General features: G+C 37.9%; 1 protein-coding gene and 1 pseudogene across 1 annotated transcript; one reads left to right on the forward strand and one right to left on the reverse strand.

Moving 5' to 3' along the window:
* Nucleotides 1-8776: 8776 nt before the first annotated feature.
* LOC148850207 (U2 spliceosomal RNA) lies at nt 8777-8960 on the forward strand (annotated as a pseudogene).
* Nucleotides 8961-12225: 3265 nt separating this feature from the next.
* Nucleotides 12226-14862, reverse strand: LOC148850208 (cytochrome P450 81Q32-like). The gene is made up of 2 exons (XM_088943568.1): nt 13342-14862; nt 12226-13053 (listed from the first exon to the last, which is right to left on the reverse strand). The coding sequence occupies exons 1-2, from the start codon at nt 14251-14253 to the stop codon at nt 12433-12435; spliced, it is 1533 nt and encodes a 510-aa protein (XP_088799694.1). The 5' UTR covers nt 14254-14862; the 3' UTR covers nt 12226-12432.

A 14862-nucleotide genomic window follows, 5' to 3' on the forward strand; every position in this document is an offset into this window, starting at 1 on the left:
ATTGTCTAAGGTAATAAAATTCCTTATCGCATGATGTAACAACTGAATTTGAATTAGTTGAATGCTTTGGCTGTTCAGCACGCTGTGGAATCAATGATGAGGTTCCACGCCAATAATTCATGGGCCCCACTATAAAAGGTGCAGGCCCATGTATTTTATTGCTGAATAGTAAAATGTTGAGGCAAACCTTTCTCCAGACAACTACCTCATTGTTGCCGACATGGACCCGATGAAATTGAATTCTGTGTGGAGATGTAAAATGTCAACTATCGACAACTAAACAGTAAAACCCCGTACACCTTGATTATAACTTTGTAGCAACAACTTGGATCAAATGTGTAGGATAGGTGGGAGGTGGTGACACACAATGACTAATCTTGAAAGACCACTCTTCATAAAAACTTTCTTTGAGATGCCATTTTCACAAAAACCTCACCTGTAGGTTTGAAAAACCTGTAATTACCTCACTTTTTATAGTACTTGATGGAAAATGTTAGCCTTAACACATTAGGTTTGCAAAAGTACCCATTTGACCTGTATATTTATTCGGATTGAAAACAGTAATAAAGTACTTTACCATACAAAAACGTTAGGTATAGTGAAGTGTAGAAGTGCACATCTAGCATTTTGAATTATATTGAAAGATGCCCTAATAAGTTGGGGATAAAGATGGAAGAAAAGTAATTGCATTTTTTTTTGAAACTACAAAGAATACAAGGGATGTTTTTGTTAAAGTAAAACCTCAGGAAAGGTTATAATGATTGCCAAAAACTTTATATGGGAGGTTTTTATACTTTACTCTAATAATTCAACAAATCCCTTTGATGCGAGGGCTAGGGTTCCTAAATCACCATAGATGGAGGCTCATCAAGATGAATTATGCATGGATCAAGAAAGTTCAATTCAATTAAGAAAGGGCACTTTATCCATCCTGATGCCGCCAAGAACCATGACAGACACATCCCTAGGAATAGTGTTATTGTTGGCTACAATATGCACTAATTCCAATACCTTTTCAACTCTAGAGACATCAATACCCTGTAGAACAGAAGTCCTGTGGTGCTCATGCATTCTCATTTTATGCTAAAAATAATATAATTTCTATTATAAATATTGAACTAAATGCATATCTAGTATTTTGGTGAAACTATAAAATGACCAGACATCAAGGTTCTATAGTAGAAGAATTTACCCAAAGTTTACTAGTTAATCAAGTGCCAATCATAATGTTGCTTGAAGAAGAAAAAGTAAAATCTAAAGAACTAAATCATAAAAAGATAAAAGGAAGAATGAAAGTTGCCTGATTACCTTGTTTTTGAGATTTACCAAAACCAAATGGTTTTCAGTCCCACCAGAGACAAGCTCATAGCCCTTCTCTACTAAGCTCTGCAAAATTTGTGTACTAAAGAAGTTCACTTAACCTATTATATAATAATCGAACACCAGGTAGCACTTATAATATGTCAAATTGAAACAAAAGAATAACCAAAATGGATCACCATGGGGGCAAGAATATTTATCTTATGCAAATGATGGAAAAATCTTGTCAGCTATACCTTCGCAAATTTTGATCAATTTCTAAGAACTTGTTCTTGATAGGATTTGTACTCTGGAGTTGTGGCCTACATCCATGTAAATGATTGTATTAGATGAATCTACAAAAATGACTAACTAAAATGACATATAGATATATAAGAAAGCTTTAATCTAATTTGTTCTTAGATCATAAATTATGTGAAAGGATTTGCATAATGATGTCTCATAATATTGTCAATCTTGTTCCAAATATATGATTAACTTCTATCATTATCCTAATCTCTTAATGACTCCCTTTCAGAACAAGTAAGAGGGAAATAATAACACTAACCTATATTAATCAGGAATGGCTACAGAAATAACCTACTTAACATAAACACACTCCAATGGACTAAGGTGACCCTATAGCCTATTGACAACCATTTTTTCTAGGCTGTCAACAACCTATAAGTTTAAAAGGCTGAAGAGACCTCATAACAAGACTTAAACATATCATATTTCAAATTTAGTTAAAAATTGAACTGTGACTTGGTCTATTGCGAGAACAATGTCTTTGATTAACATGATCTGTTTGACTTATCAGGAGGATTGCATAGAAAATAAACTTGGTTGTAATTTAGATATTTAAAACAGGAAAATAGAACATTAAAGAATAAAATAAGAAAAGTGAATCTTTATTAACCGTACACTTCCAAATAGGAGAAAAATCATTTATTAATACAAAACCTACTTTGATGCAAATGCTAACCCAGCAATTGTGTGATTGTGTGAACCACCTTGAAGCCCTTAGAAGACAACCTGGTTGATTTTGTCTTCATAATCATACAAGACCTTCAGGATTGAAAGGAAAATATTATTTTATGTTGCAGACTGAGATTCATTAAAGAAACAAAAGATGCTGTAAAAGTTGGCAAAATATTTCTAAGTCAATTCCAACAAAGAAAAACATAGCTAAAGTGAAACTAAATGAGTGACTTCTTTATAAATTTCAATTCATGTAGTTAAAGTAGTGTATCTATTTTGACAAATAAGTGCTAAATTGCTAAGAGTTCAATTTGGTATCAACAATTCAACACAAATCTAACTGGTTACCACATGCCAAGTAGTACTAGAACTGAGAAAACTAACTTGGCAAAAGCAATGTCTTTATTCTTGGCAAAGAGTATGTTACTAATTGACTTTGGAACGCCAAGAAACAATAGACAAATGCTCATGATTGCTTTGATGTGTTTAGCACACCATCACCACCATCTCTACCATCTCCACCCATAGGAGCTAGTGCTTCAACGTTAATGAAATTAGCCATACAAAGTTAATGAAATGAATGTAAAGCTTGAATTTTTAGAGATAGAAGAAGTATGAGGAACTAAACAAACTTTGTATTTTGAAAAGAGAACTTCCAATCATAAGTAGCCATGTGCAAATTCTTCCCCCTATATCCAAATTTTGTTAGATTCTCGACTAGGGTAGCCCAAACAAAGTACCCAGAAGCAAAATAGTCCACTGCAGCCAACCCAATAATAGGACAAACCTAGACGCCTAGTGGGTCCAGCCCTGTCTCACTATCCAGAAGCAAATGCTCCAACCAACACAATGGCATAATTGCAAGAACTCAATTTAGAAATAAGAAATGAGCATCCAAGCAATTAAAAATTGATCTAGAAATTATGGTATGTAGAGTAGAAATCCAAACCTACTGAAGATTTTTGTAAAGCTACTACTCCAAAGTCACTTACGGAACAGAGATCCGCATAGGGTCTGACTTCCTAGAGCTTTAAACCGCCAATAAAAATACCGAGCACCAACATGACATGATGCAATGCTTTCAACCCTTTCCGCTTGAGCATTGACCCCGGTGATTCGGGAGCTTGAAAGCCTGATAGAAAGTGGAACAGTAACAAGAGAAGCCACCATGTAGTGCACCTACCTGACCATCCAGAAGCACCATCTATAGGCCTCCATTTGTTAGTTGGCCTCTTGTTCCTCTTCCTTGGTTTGGATTGATTAATGGTGTTAACAGAACAACTGAAGCAACGTCCTCAGCTTTTTCATTTCTTTTTGAAGTCTCAAGTGATTTGAGACACAACATAGAACACTTAACAGACCCTACATAGCGGAGCTTACGACAATGAAGAATGGAAGCCAGAGGAATACCATAAGATCAAATGAACTCAAGGTTTAGTAATTAAACAGAGAACAACCCATTAAAGAGAATTGAAAGGAATAAAACTACTTTATTGACTGATTTATAGAAGGGGAACTAGTCGTTTTTGCATTTTATGGAGCCGATACGGATCTGAAACGCTTGGAAAATGACCTAGCAAGATGACGATAGAGAGTAGGACGATAATTGTGGCCCATCCACCATGAACATTCTCTCTCCAAAATTCTTTAGAACCAACAAATATTTCCATGAAATTCCATGAACGAAACCAGGGCTTGGATGCCACTTCTTTAGTCTCTTAGACTCTCTTGCCCCCAATAAAAACCATGTTTCCTCAATGTGTGAGTCTTTCGTTCCCCTCTATCTCCTTTCTTCACAGGATCGATGCTGGTATGGGAGCCTTCGATGGAGACAAATCTTTCCATCCCTCACTTGATTGATTCATGCCCCCGTAGAGCCTACTCAAACGAATAATTTTAGAATGGAGAGCCGTGCAACGCTGATATTCCATTGATTCCTTGGTCAATCAATTTTGCATTCTCAGTTGATCAATGAGACGGTATGGAGTTTTCCCTTGAATTCAATTGATCTCTGCTTCTCGGTGGAGTTGTCTACAAATTTTTTCTTCTATCGAGAGAGCGCGGGAGTCTTGAGAGTTTTTGGTTTCAACTTCTTTCTCTCTCTCTCCGGTTCAGAATAAGAAATTGCCGTGTCAATTTCCAAAGACCGCTGCATGATTTTTTATTTTTAGCTATTTTAGTTTTGTAGGTGGCGGTCATGGGATGAACACTACCTTTGTTGTTACTGTAGCGGCGGTCTTTAAGACCGCCGGTTTAAACCGCTGTTTCAAAATAAATGGCTAAGTGCTTTAAAAAATAAGCAGTTCTAAGCAAATTTATTTTAAATGCTTATAGAATAAGTGTTTATTCGGTGGACAGAATTATCACCCCAAAAATTGATATACTCACATTGCCCCTCTCTATAGCTATCGCCTTCTCCATTCATGTGAACTAAAGTTGGCGGTGATGAACCCAGGTGGAGGTGCGATCAACCCAGGACGATTTCCCAAATCTATGTTTGAGAAAAAGGCAAACACAATTAGCTGGTGATAGCCTCCTTCGGTGGTGAGTTTTATGCTCTTATTTTTCTTATTTTTCCTATTTTTATTTACATCTAAAGTTGGTGCGGCCTACGCGCAACCTGGTGTGCCCTGCGCGCGACATGGCGTGGCCTGCGAGCGACTTGGCGCAGCCTACGCACGACCTGGCGCGGCCTGCGCGCGACCTGGCGCTGCCTGCGCTCTGCATGGTGTGGCCTGTGCGGCCTGGCATGGCCTGCACGACCTGGTCGAATCAACCTGGCACATGATCCGACCTGGCCGACCTAGCCGCCCATAAGATGCCCACCGATGAACCACAACGGCTTACCCCACGAGCTCGGTAGCTCCTCAAGGAGCTCGCCAAGGAACTCGGTAACCCACCAAAGAGCTCGCCAAGGAGCTAGGCAGCTCTCCCAGGAGCTCGCCACCAAGGAGCCAGGCAGCTCGGCAAAGCTCACCACAAGCAGCTCGACATAGCTCCCCCGGGCAGCTCGCCACTTGTAGGGTAGCTCGGTACAGAAGAGTGGTTTGGCATATCCTAGGAAGATCTCCTGCCTGGCAACCTGGCCCAGACACCGACTCGCCGACTGACATAGGAGCCGGCCTGACAACCTAGCCCAGACACCGACCCGCCGACTGACACAACGCCGACCTGACAACCTAGCCCAGACACCGATCCACCGACTGACACAGGTGCCGACCTAACAACCTAGCCTAGACATCGACCCACCGACTGACATAGGCGCCGACCTGACAACCTGGCCCAGACACCGACCCGCCGACTGACACAGGTGCCGACCTGGCCGCCTGACACAAGCGCCAGCCTGACAACCTCGAGGAGTTCACCACTATACCCCGGTTCTGACGGGATATGACGAGTCTTACTGTTTGAAGGCTTTTTGCCCACCTAACCCGCGAGGACACCACTATATAAGGACTCCGACCCCCAAAGCCAGGGGGTGGGAAAAAAGGTTGGTAACCCCTGCTCTCTAGCTCTCTCATTTCTCTCCAAGCTCTCTGTAATCAGAATGTTAACTTAGGCATCGGAGAGTCATCGTCGAGAAAATACCCCCGGGTCCTCTGATTCAGTTCTCGTAGGTCCCTCAGCTCCCGCCGCCTACAAAGGAGAGGAAATCACCTCACGCAGAGGGTAGTCGGGTTGCGCTGCACCAGGGAGCTCCACCATCCTTTGAGTTGAAGGCCACCTAGGAGCAGGTCAAATGACGAGTCCACCAGGGAGTTTGCCACCAGGTAGTTCGCCACCAAGTAGCTCTCCACCAGGGAGCTCGCCACCGGACAGGTCTCCACTACGGAGTTCGCCACCAGGGAGCTTGCCACCAAGCTGTTCGTCACCAAGTAGCTCTTCACCAGGTAGTTCGCCACCAAAAAGTTCACCACCATGTAGCTCTCCACCTGGGAGCTCACCACCAGGCAGTTCTCCACCAAGGTGTTTGCCACCAAGTAGCTCATCATCGGGGAACGTCACCACCGGGTCAAATAACGAGGTACTTAGCCAAAAAAAAAATTTATACATCACAAAAAATTGATACGCGACCAGAAACGGTTACATCAATAACATACATTAATTAACAATTAAAAAAATGCTAATTAATGAATTAATGAAAATATTACAATTTTTAACAAATACAATATTTCAATAAACACTATTAATTAATAAACGCTATAATTAATAATACTGCTATTATTGAAAATACTATAAAATATGGTTAATTATTTAGTACTATAATTATTAAAAATACTGTTAATAAAAAATACATTATTTTTAATAAATAGTTTTAATTAATTAATAATATAGTAATTATTAAAAATATTATATTATTTAAAAGTATATTTAATATTGTTAATTAATAAAATAACATAATTATTTAATTACAATTAATTTATAAATATTGCAATTTTTAATAAATTATAATTTACATTATATTAATTAATAAATACATTACTTAATATTGTTTTTAATAAATAATTATAATTATTTAAAAATACTATTAATGAATAAATACATTATTTTTAATAAATACAGTCAATACAAAAATTATTATTACTACTCTTTCTCTCTCTCTCTCTCTCTCTTTTCTCTCTCTTAAATGTCTTTTTTGAACGTAATAATAACATGCATTAAAATAAGAGGCATTGGAAAACCCAAATGTCTCTCTCTTTCTCTCTCTCTCTCTCTAATAATGTACAACTTTATCAATCTAATCAAGATAAGCAATAATTATTTTGTTATATTTTTAAAATAAAAGAAAATAGGAAAGATATTTGGTTATTTGAACTCAGTTCGCCAAAAAACTAAGGCTCGAGCTTGATTTGAGCTCAAATTTGCCTTTACTCCAAAGCTTGTAAGTTTTAGCTCGACTCATCTTGATCTCGACTATGAGCCAAACTTCTTATAAAAATAAAAAATTAACAATTATATATTTGTGTCTATGTAAAAACTCTATTAAGCTTGTGGGTCTCATGAATCGAGTTTTACTGGGCTCCAACTTGACTCAAAGCTCGATTTTGGGTGAATTAAATTGTGCTAGCTTTTTACTAGCAGAGTTCGAAAAACTTGTAAAAACCTCACGTCTTTGTATCCACCCTACTTGTAATAACTTTGTATGTCTATCACAATAACTTTGGGTGGTGCTTTTTTAGTTAATTATCAATAAAAATTTATGCGTGTTTAGTGTTTAACTTTTGAGTCAAATCCAATTGAATTGATGGATCCCTTTGCAATATGGTGAGGGGTAATTTGGCCCGACTTGTTAGCATGTTGACACGTGGAACGACCTGAAGACTAGGTGACAATTCAGCACTTTCCAACACCTTAGCAGGCTAGGTCAGCTCGGGCATCTCAGGTACCTTAGCCAATACCAAAATCTGAGCAGTTTGTGGTGTCCTGACCTAACCAACTGTATCCGACCTTTCCGAGATCGCACATCGTGTCGGCGAGCCTTATCCTTATCCCACCTAGATCGGACGAACTCGATAAGGCTTATCAGCTCAACGAAGTCCATCTTCGGGTGCAAAACGGATTCCGGGTAACATGGGCCAAAGATCTCGAACATGTTTCATGGGGCCCACAACAGCTTACCTATATAAGGGCATGACTACCAACCTCAAAAGGTACATGTGATTTAGGTTTTAAACTCTCTTACTTACAAGACTTTTAAACTCACAACTACACTCTTCGTTAACTTAAGCATCGGAATACCCACATAGTATAAAACACCCAGGGTTCTCTGATTGTGTTTTCTTGCAGTTTGACTGACCACATAAGCAGATTGATGTCCGAATTGCCATCCAGCACGAAGTCACCAGATTGTGCATCATCACAATATAAACAAGACCTGCTTAACATAGGCCGGGCGTGTCCTGATTTTTCTTTTCTGGCGCATAAACAAAAATGTATACTATCGTCCTTGAGAGCATGAAATACGATGGATCATGGACCTAATAGCCGTGCCGTTTCATATCCCTCATTTGGTATATGTTTCAGAAATACACACAATGGTCCATTTGTGGATGCCCAATTATACTAGTTCGATGGTTCGAACTTCCAAATGCAGTGAATAAGTCAAAAGGCTTCACAAATTCAATGGACCTAATATTTCCTGTTGAATTTTGATCATCGTGGTCGATCCTTGAGGAGCATATCAAAGCTGAACATACCGACCCACATGGTTTTTTGAAGCATACTCGAGACGGACCCTTAGAAAGCTCAAGACAAGTATTTTCAACAGGCAAGAGAAAGCCAGAGACGTTGATCTGGGAGCAACGGACCGCTAGGGCAGGGCGGTTGATAAACTGGGAGTGGGTGGGTTGATTTTGGATCAATGGATCGCCGGGAAATGAGGCAGCCAGGCAGGTAGGTATATAAATATCACTGTGTTGTGGTGTGGGACATTGACTCAACTTTAGTTCCCACATCGGCTGGTGGAAAGAATTGAAGCGGAAGCGAGGATTCCAAAAGACAATCAAAGAAACGAATGAAAGCATCTGTGTTCTTATCAGTTTAATATCTGATACGTGGGCCATCCGCCCATATGATATTAAATTAATTTCTTTTTACGGGGAAAGTCCATTACACTAGCTTGCTACTGGGTTTTTCGTGCGTCGCCCATGCGTTGCACTATCGCACCCCGCTAAATCGATGACAAAACAATTTATTCTCTGTTTTTGAACACTTCTGATTCTTCCGCCTTTCCACTACAATACGATTATCTTTTTGCGGTCTGACAGTTGCTATAGGAAAATTTTCAATTTTATATCCTGAATTTTGGCCTGAACTTTATGTCAGTCAAGTTGGTCCCTGTCAGAAAATGTCAAAACTCAAAACTATCTTTCAAAAAAAGATAGTGTTTATTGTGCTCTACCTTTAGATCTGAAATATATTCTAGTCTAGTTATTTCTTTGCTTTTAGTTATTGTTTCCCTCTATCATATTTCATGTTTTTTTTTTCTTTGAAGATAACCAGTTCAATCTCAGGGTAGAAGACAATGAACAATGTCCTCTTTTGAAGGGTAGTTTTGATATTTTCAACTCAGTTAATGATAGGGACCAACTTGATACTTTTTGAAATTTTATGTATTGCAGTGATACATTTGAAAGTTTGGGTACTAATTTAACAATATCCCTAAAGTTCAGTGTACTAAGGTGGACTTTTCCTAAAAAATAATTTGAAGAGTCTGACAATTGCTATATTCCCACAATGCGCAAAAAAGTAAAAGAAAAAAAATGAAGCAGCCTAAATTATATTAGATTTAGGTGTTTGCACTTGAATTTGGATTATAAAAGGTTTTTGTATTTAAACCGAGTCTATTTTACCATCTTTAAAAACAAAGAAAAAACTAAAAAATGAAAATAAAGTAATCACTATTTAACTTCATATACATAAATGTAAATTAAGAAATTTCTTAATCATAAACTTTATATAATTTCATATATATCTATCTATATATATAGCAAGATGGTCCAAGTCACCTTGCTTCTTCTTGCTCCATTACCCCAATCTTGCATTCTTTTTCTTCTTCTTCTTCTTCTTCTTCTCTCTCTCTCTCTCTCTCTCCCTTCTCACCACTCTCAATTTGCCATCTCAGCACCCTCTCTCTCCATTCCTCTCCCTTCCCATTGGGTTCTCTATCCCCCCATAACTTACATTTCTCACTTTCTATAATAAGTTAACACATTTTCTCCTTAATTAGCTCAAAATATATTTTATCCTCTCCTTCATTTCCATCTCTAATTCCTCTCCATTCTCTATACTTCCCCATAAAAATAGGGCCATAATTTATTAAGACTTGGTTTTCCATATTAAACAATATTTATATCTATAGATGTGATTTCAAGGAATGAGAGGGGAATAAGAGGAATATTGATGTTTCCTATATATTCATGGCATCTTCCATTGTTGTTAAACAATCTATTCTTAAATAACAATTTATTGTTAAATAATCCATTAGTTATGAAAATTATGGAAAATATTCTTCCACAAAAATTATGAAATAATTATTAAAGAAATAATCTATTACTTCAAAAATATTAAATAATTTAATAATCTACCAAAAATTAATAAAAACCCATTATTTAATAATTTTGATTATTAATAAATGTTCAAAATTTCAATGTTTATTGCAATTTACATTAATCACTGTAATTTAATAATTTATTATTATTTTTTATAAATATAATAATTTATCGATAAAAGGTATTACTAATTAGCATAATTTACTAATTTCTATACAATCAATAATTATAGTTAACAATTATCAAATAATTTAGGACAGCTCTTTAACTATTAATCCATAATTATTATTTTTTAAATAAGTAATTAAGAATTTTCGAAATTAATAAATGAAAAAGTATTCTTCAAAACTATTTAAATAATAATCCGTTATTATTATTCAACTAAATAAATATTAAAAAATTTAGAAAATCAGAAGTTGTTTGATAATTATTTAAATAGCAATGCATTATTATTATTATTATTATTATTATTATTATTATTATTATTATTATTATATTGTTATTTAAATAAATAATTATTAAATAATTTAGGAAAAATATTATGTCTATCCACATGGATCTAGACCATTTGGTTTACTTTGACCATACCTGGTTTTACATTAATTAACAACAATGATTTATTTTTAATTAAAAATAATTTAGTTTACCATAATTACATTAATTTACTATAATTACATTTACTTTGATTAATAGTAAATAATTTAGGCTTAAAAAGTAATAAGAAGTAAATAATTTACATTAGTTTATTGTTATTGTAAATAATTAATTTACTATGCATTACTACTAATCAATAGAAATTTTAATATTTTATAAATTATTATAAATTATTGTTATTTAATTTACTATTAGTTAATTGGTTATAGAAAATTATTAGAATTGTACCAATGGCAATTTTCCCTATAAAATTGGGGCCCTACCTTGCACCGCCCCGAATGGGGCCAAGTTTCTCAAATCTTAAATGGGGACAGGTAGAGACGAAGTGGGGATAGGAAAAATATTTTTTCCCCTAAATTAGGGATGGGGTTTGCTTGTAATTCTCTAAACCCTATGATAAATTAGTAAAATATCCATAGATTTAATATTGATTTTTAAAATAAATCTAAAATTTCCACATATTCTTATAATAATAGGACTCATAATTTCATTTATAAAATACCCCTAAATTGTCATAATCCAATTCCTAAAATACCCCTAAATTTTTATAATCCTATTTATAAAATATCCATAAATTAGATTTTTTAGTTAATTACCTCAGGATGGGGAAAAATTGGAGATTCCACATCTCCGATGGGGAATGGGTGCCCTGCCATGAACCCGTCCCACCATTAGGGTTGGGGCGGGGATGAAATAGGATGCCTTGATTTATTGGGGGGAAGGACAAAGGCCCTAGGTACTTACCCAAAGTAATGCACTTGCCCAGGTAATTGTTTCCCATGAAAGATTTACCCGGGTAAGTATATTTGCCCATGTTCTTTTATTTCCTATGTAAATAAGGCAATGACCATTTTATCCCTAAAAATCTATTATTACAAGGGGCATTTTTGTCCCTTCCAAGTGTTGGAGTGAGAAATTTATTTACCCACCTAAGATATAGGTATCACTTACCTGGGAGATGGGATACACAGAAAAATAAACTTTCTCTCATCCCTACATAAATCTGAAAAAAGAATATGGGATTTTTGGCCATTGACCAACTTTCCCCAAAGAGACAAAGAAGGGTGTTCCATCTCTACATCACACGGGCCACGCTAGTATTGTTATAAGCGAAAGTTAGTAAACTTCTTAGTTGTAACCGCGTTTGATCTGACTATTAACGGATCCATCTTGCAAAGAATTAAACTGATCCGTTTATGTAAACGGATTACCAGAATTTGAAATATCCAGACTGCCACCATTTACCGCCTTACAACTAATGTAAGTATCGGCTTTATTATATGGTGAATATTTTTGTTTTTCCAGCTTCTATCAAACCACAAACCGTCTGGTTCCATGTGACAGATTGGGTTCTTTAAGCGTTTATTCTAATAATTCACAAATAATATTGAAATATCCAGAAAGTACCACAACATGCAATTAGAAGGGGAGAGCTTTGAGAATGGTTTCAAAGTTGAGATAGGAGGTCCACCATCGTTGGGCGTGGCTTACACTTTGCTTTCAAGGCCTGGGCTTTGGGTAGAGTGAGACCCCCAGCTCCTTCGCTCATGTCCACTAGGTCGTCACCAACCCTCTCCCACTCGAAGCACTGAATGAGTGAGCCCAAAGCTAGCCAAACCATACGCGCAGCCAATCCTTCCCCGGGACAACTCCTCCCCGATCCAAACGGCAATAACTTGAACCCATCTCTTCGCCCTTCCAGCCCTTCAAATCTCTCTGGTTTGAATTTTCTGGGCTCCTCCCATATTTTGGGGTCGTTGTGTATGGCCCACATGTTCACTAGCAGCATGATGCCACGTGGGATGTCAAAGCCTCCAACAACGCAATCCTCGGATGACTCGTGGGGTACAAGCAGGGGGGCCGCTGGATACATCCGAAGTGTCTTGTTGATGATACAGCGCAAGTAGGGGAGCTTGGACAGATCGGATTCATGGAACAATCGGCCTTGTCCAACATGGTTGTCTATCTCGGCTTGGGCTTTCTTGAGGACGTCTGGATGGTTGAGCAAGAGTGACATTGCCCATTCCATCGTTCCTGATGATGTGTCGGTTCCAGCTACTATCAAGTCCTGTAAAGGGTAACCTTATTAGTTAGCATTTTCTGCATCGACCTTAGCTAATCAATCAATTCTTACCAGTTGGCTCAACTTTTTGATATAGTAACAAAATGTTTATTTTCTATCTATAAATTGCTATTCTAAATTAGGGGTATTTATTATTTGGTTCAAACTACATAATCCAATTGAATCAAATCAAATTTGCGATTTGATTCGATCTATACTCGAAACTATATATGGTGTAATATATAAACCGACTCCTGAGTTAGTGAAAGGGAGGAGGGAGGAAAAAAAATCTACCAGAACCAAGCTTTTGATGATGTCGTCCGTGTGATATTCAGGCTCTGCTTCTTGGAGAGACAACAAAAAGTCAATCAGCGTCTTCTTTCTCTCACCAGATTCAGAACTAGAGCTAGAAATGAAAGAGTCATCGGTCTTCATCTTCTTATGCTCTTCGATTAGTTCTTGCATAAACTCGTCCCTCTTCTGGTGCAGCCTCATCAGCCTCTCTTGTAACCTGTTGAACCCAACCCATCTTAAAGCCTGCATGTAATCTCCGATATGCGTTGCCGCAGATAGATAAAAAGTCTCCGTCACAATATCATGCAAACGCCTTGCTTTCTCTGATTCCTCCTCCACGTTCTCTCCGTAATACCGCTTTCCGGCTATCATCATCATTATCACATTGAGAGTTAACTCAAAAAACATCAATTTCATATCCACCTCCTTGGTACCAGAGGAGGCAAGCCGTAGGATCATTGATCGAACCTCGTTGGTGCGTGAGCGGGAAAACATCTGAAGACGATTGGTGGAGAAAACCTCGTGGCTGCTGATGCGTCTGAGATTGCGCCAGTGGTTGCCATACGAGGCCGAGCCTATGCTTAAATAGTTATAACCTATGTATTTTCCGGCAAGGAAGCGAGGACGGTTCGCAAAGAGAATGTCGTTGGTGGTAAGGCATTCCTCGGCCGCGGAAGGGGAAGAGACGAGGAGGACAGGGCGGTAGCCGAACCTGAGGAGTAAAATTGGGCCATATCGGTTGGAAATATCGGCAAGAGTTCGGTAAGGAGGGTTCTTGAATAGGTAGAGATGACCGATAATGGGTAGGGTGAGAGGGCTTGGTGGGAGTTTCCACTTCTTAACGAGTCGATATTTGGAGAGTAAAAGGAAGCCGAAGAAGAACAACACAAAGTAATACAGCAAAATCTCCATATCTGATATTGCGAATTATGTATTTGGATGTGCATTAGGCGCTGCTGCTGTTGCTAAATATCAATTTCATTATTACGGAAAAACCGTTAGAGAAGAACCCCACCAAGAGGTTTTCGAATAGGATACTCAAATAGGGCTGGCTCCATTCATTGAAAGTTCACCGAAGGGTTTTGATGTGAGTTAGCTTGGCCCATAACACATTAACGCCTGCTAACGTCAGTCACAGTGGAGTCAATCACTTAACTATTCGGTGTACCGTTAGAGCTTACAGTCAGACCTAATAAGGCTCTCATCCCAGATGATCATTTCTACCTGCCATCAGCATGAGGTAACTGCCCTGGCAATAACAGAGTAACTCCAATATTTACTCACTAATTTACTTCTTGTGCGTACATTACCCGCCAAACATTAATTCTGGGAGATATGGTGCATCTGAGGAGTATTCTCCCACCTCGGGTATCCACCTTGAGGCCTCTGACACTGTGTTTTGCAGTTCCTCAGGTCACCAGGGACCTTGCCTCAACCAGTAATCCTCGGTTACCATAACCCTCACCTTGGTTTATCGTCATCGGCTTTGATCAACCTCTTCCGAAGCCTCAGGGTCTTCGC

This window comes from Nelumbo lutea, chromosome 5 (assembly GCF_056320005.1).
Source record: "Nelumbo lutea isolate HS-2025 chromosome 5, American lotus-T2T, whole genome shotgun sequence".
Lineage (NCBI taxonomy): Eukaryota > Viridiplantae > Streptophyta > Magnoliopsida > Proteales > Nelumbonaceae > Nelumbo > Nelumbo lutea.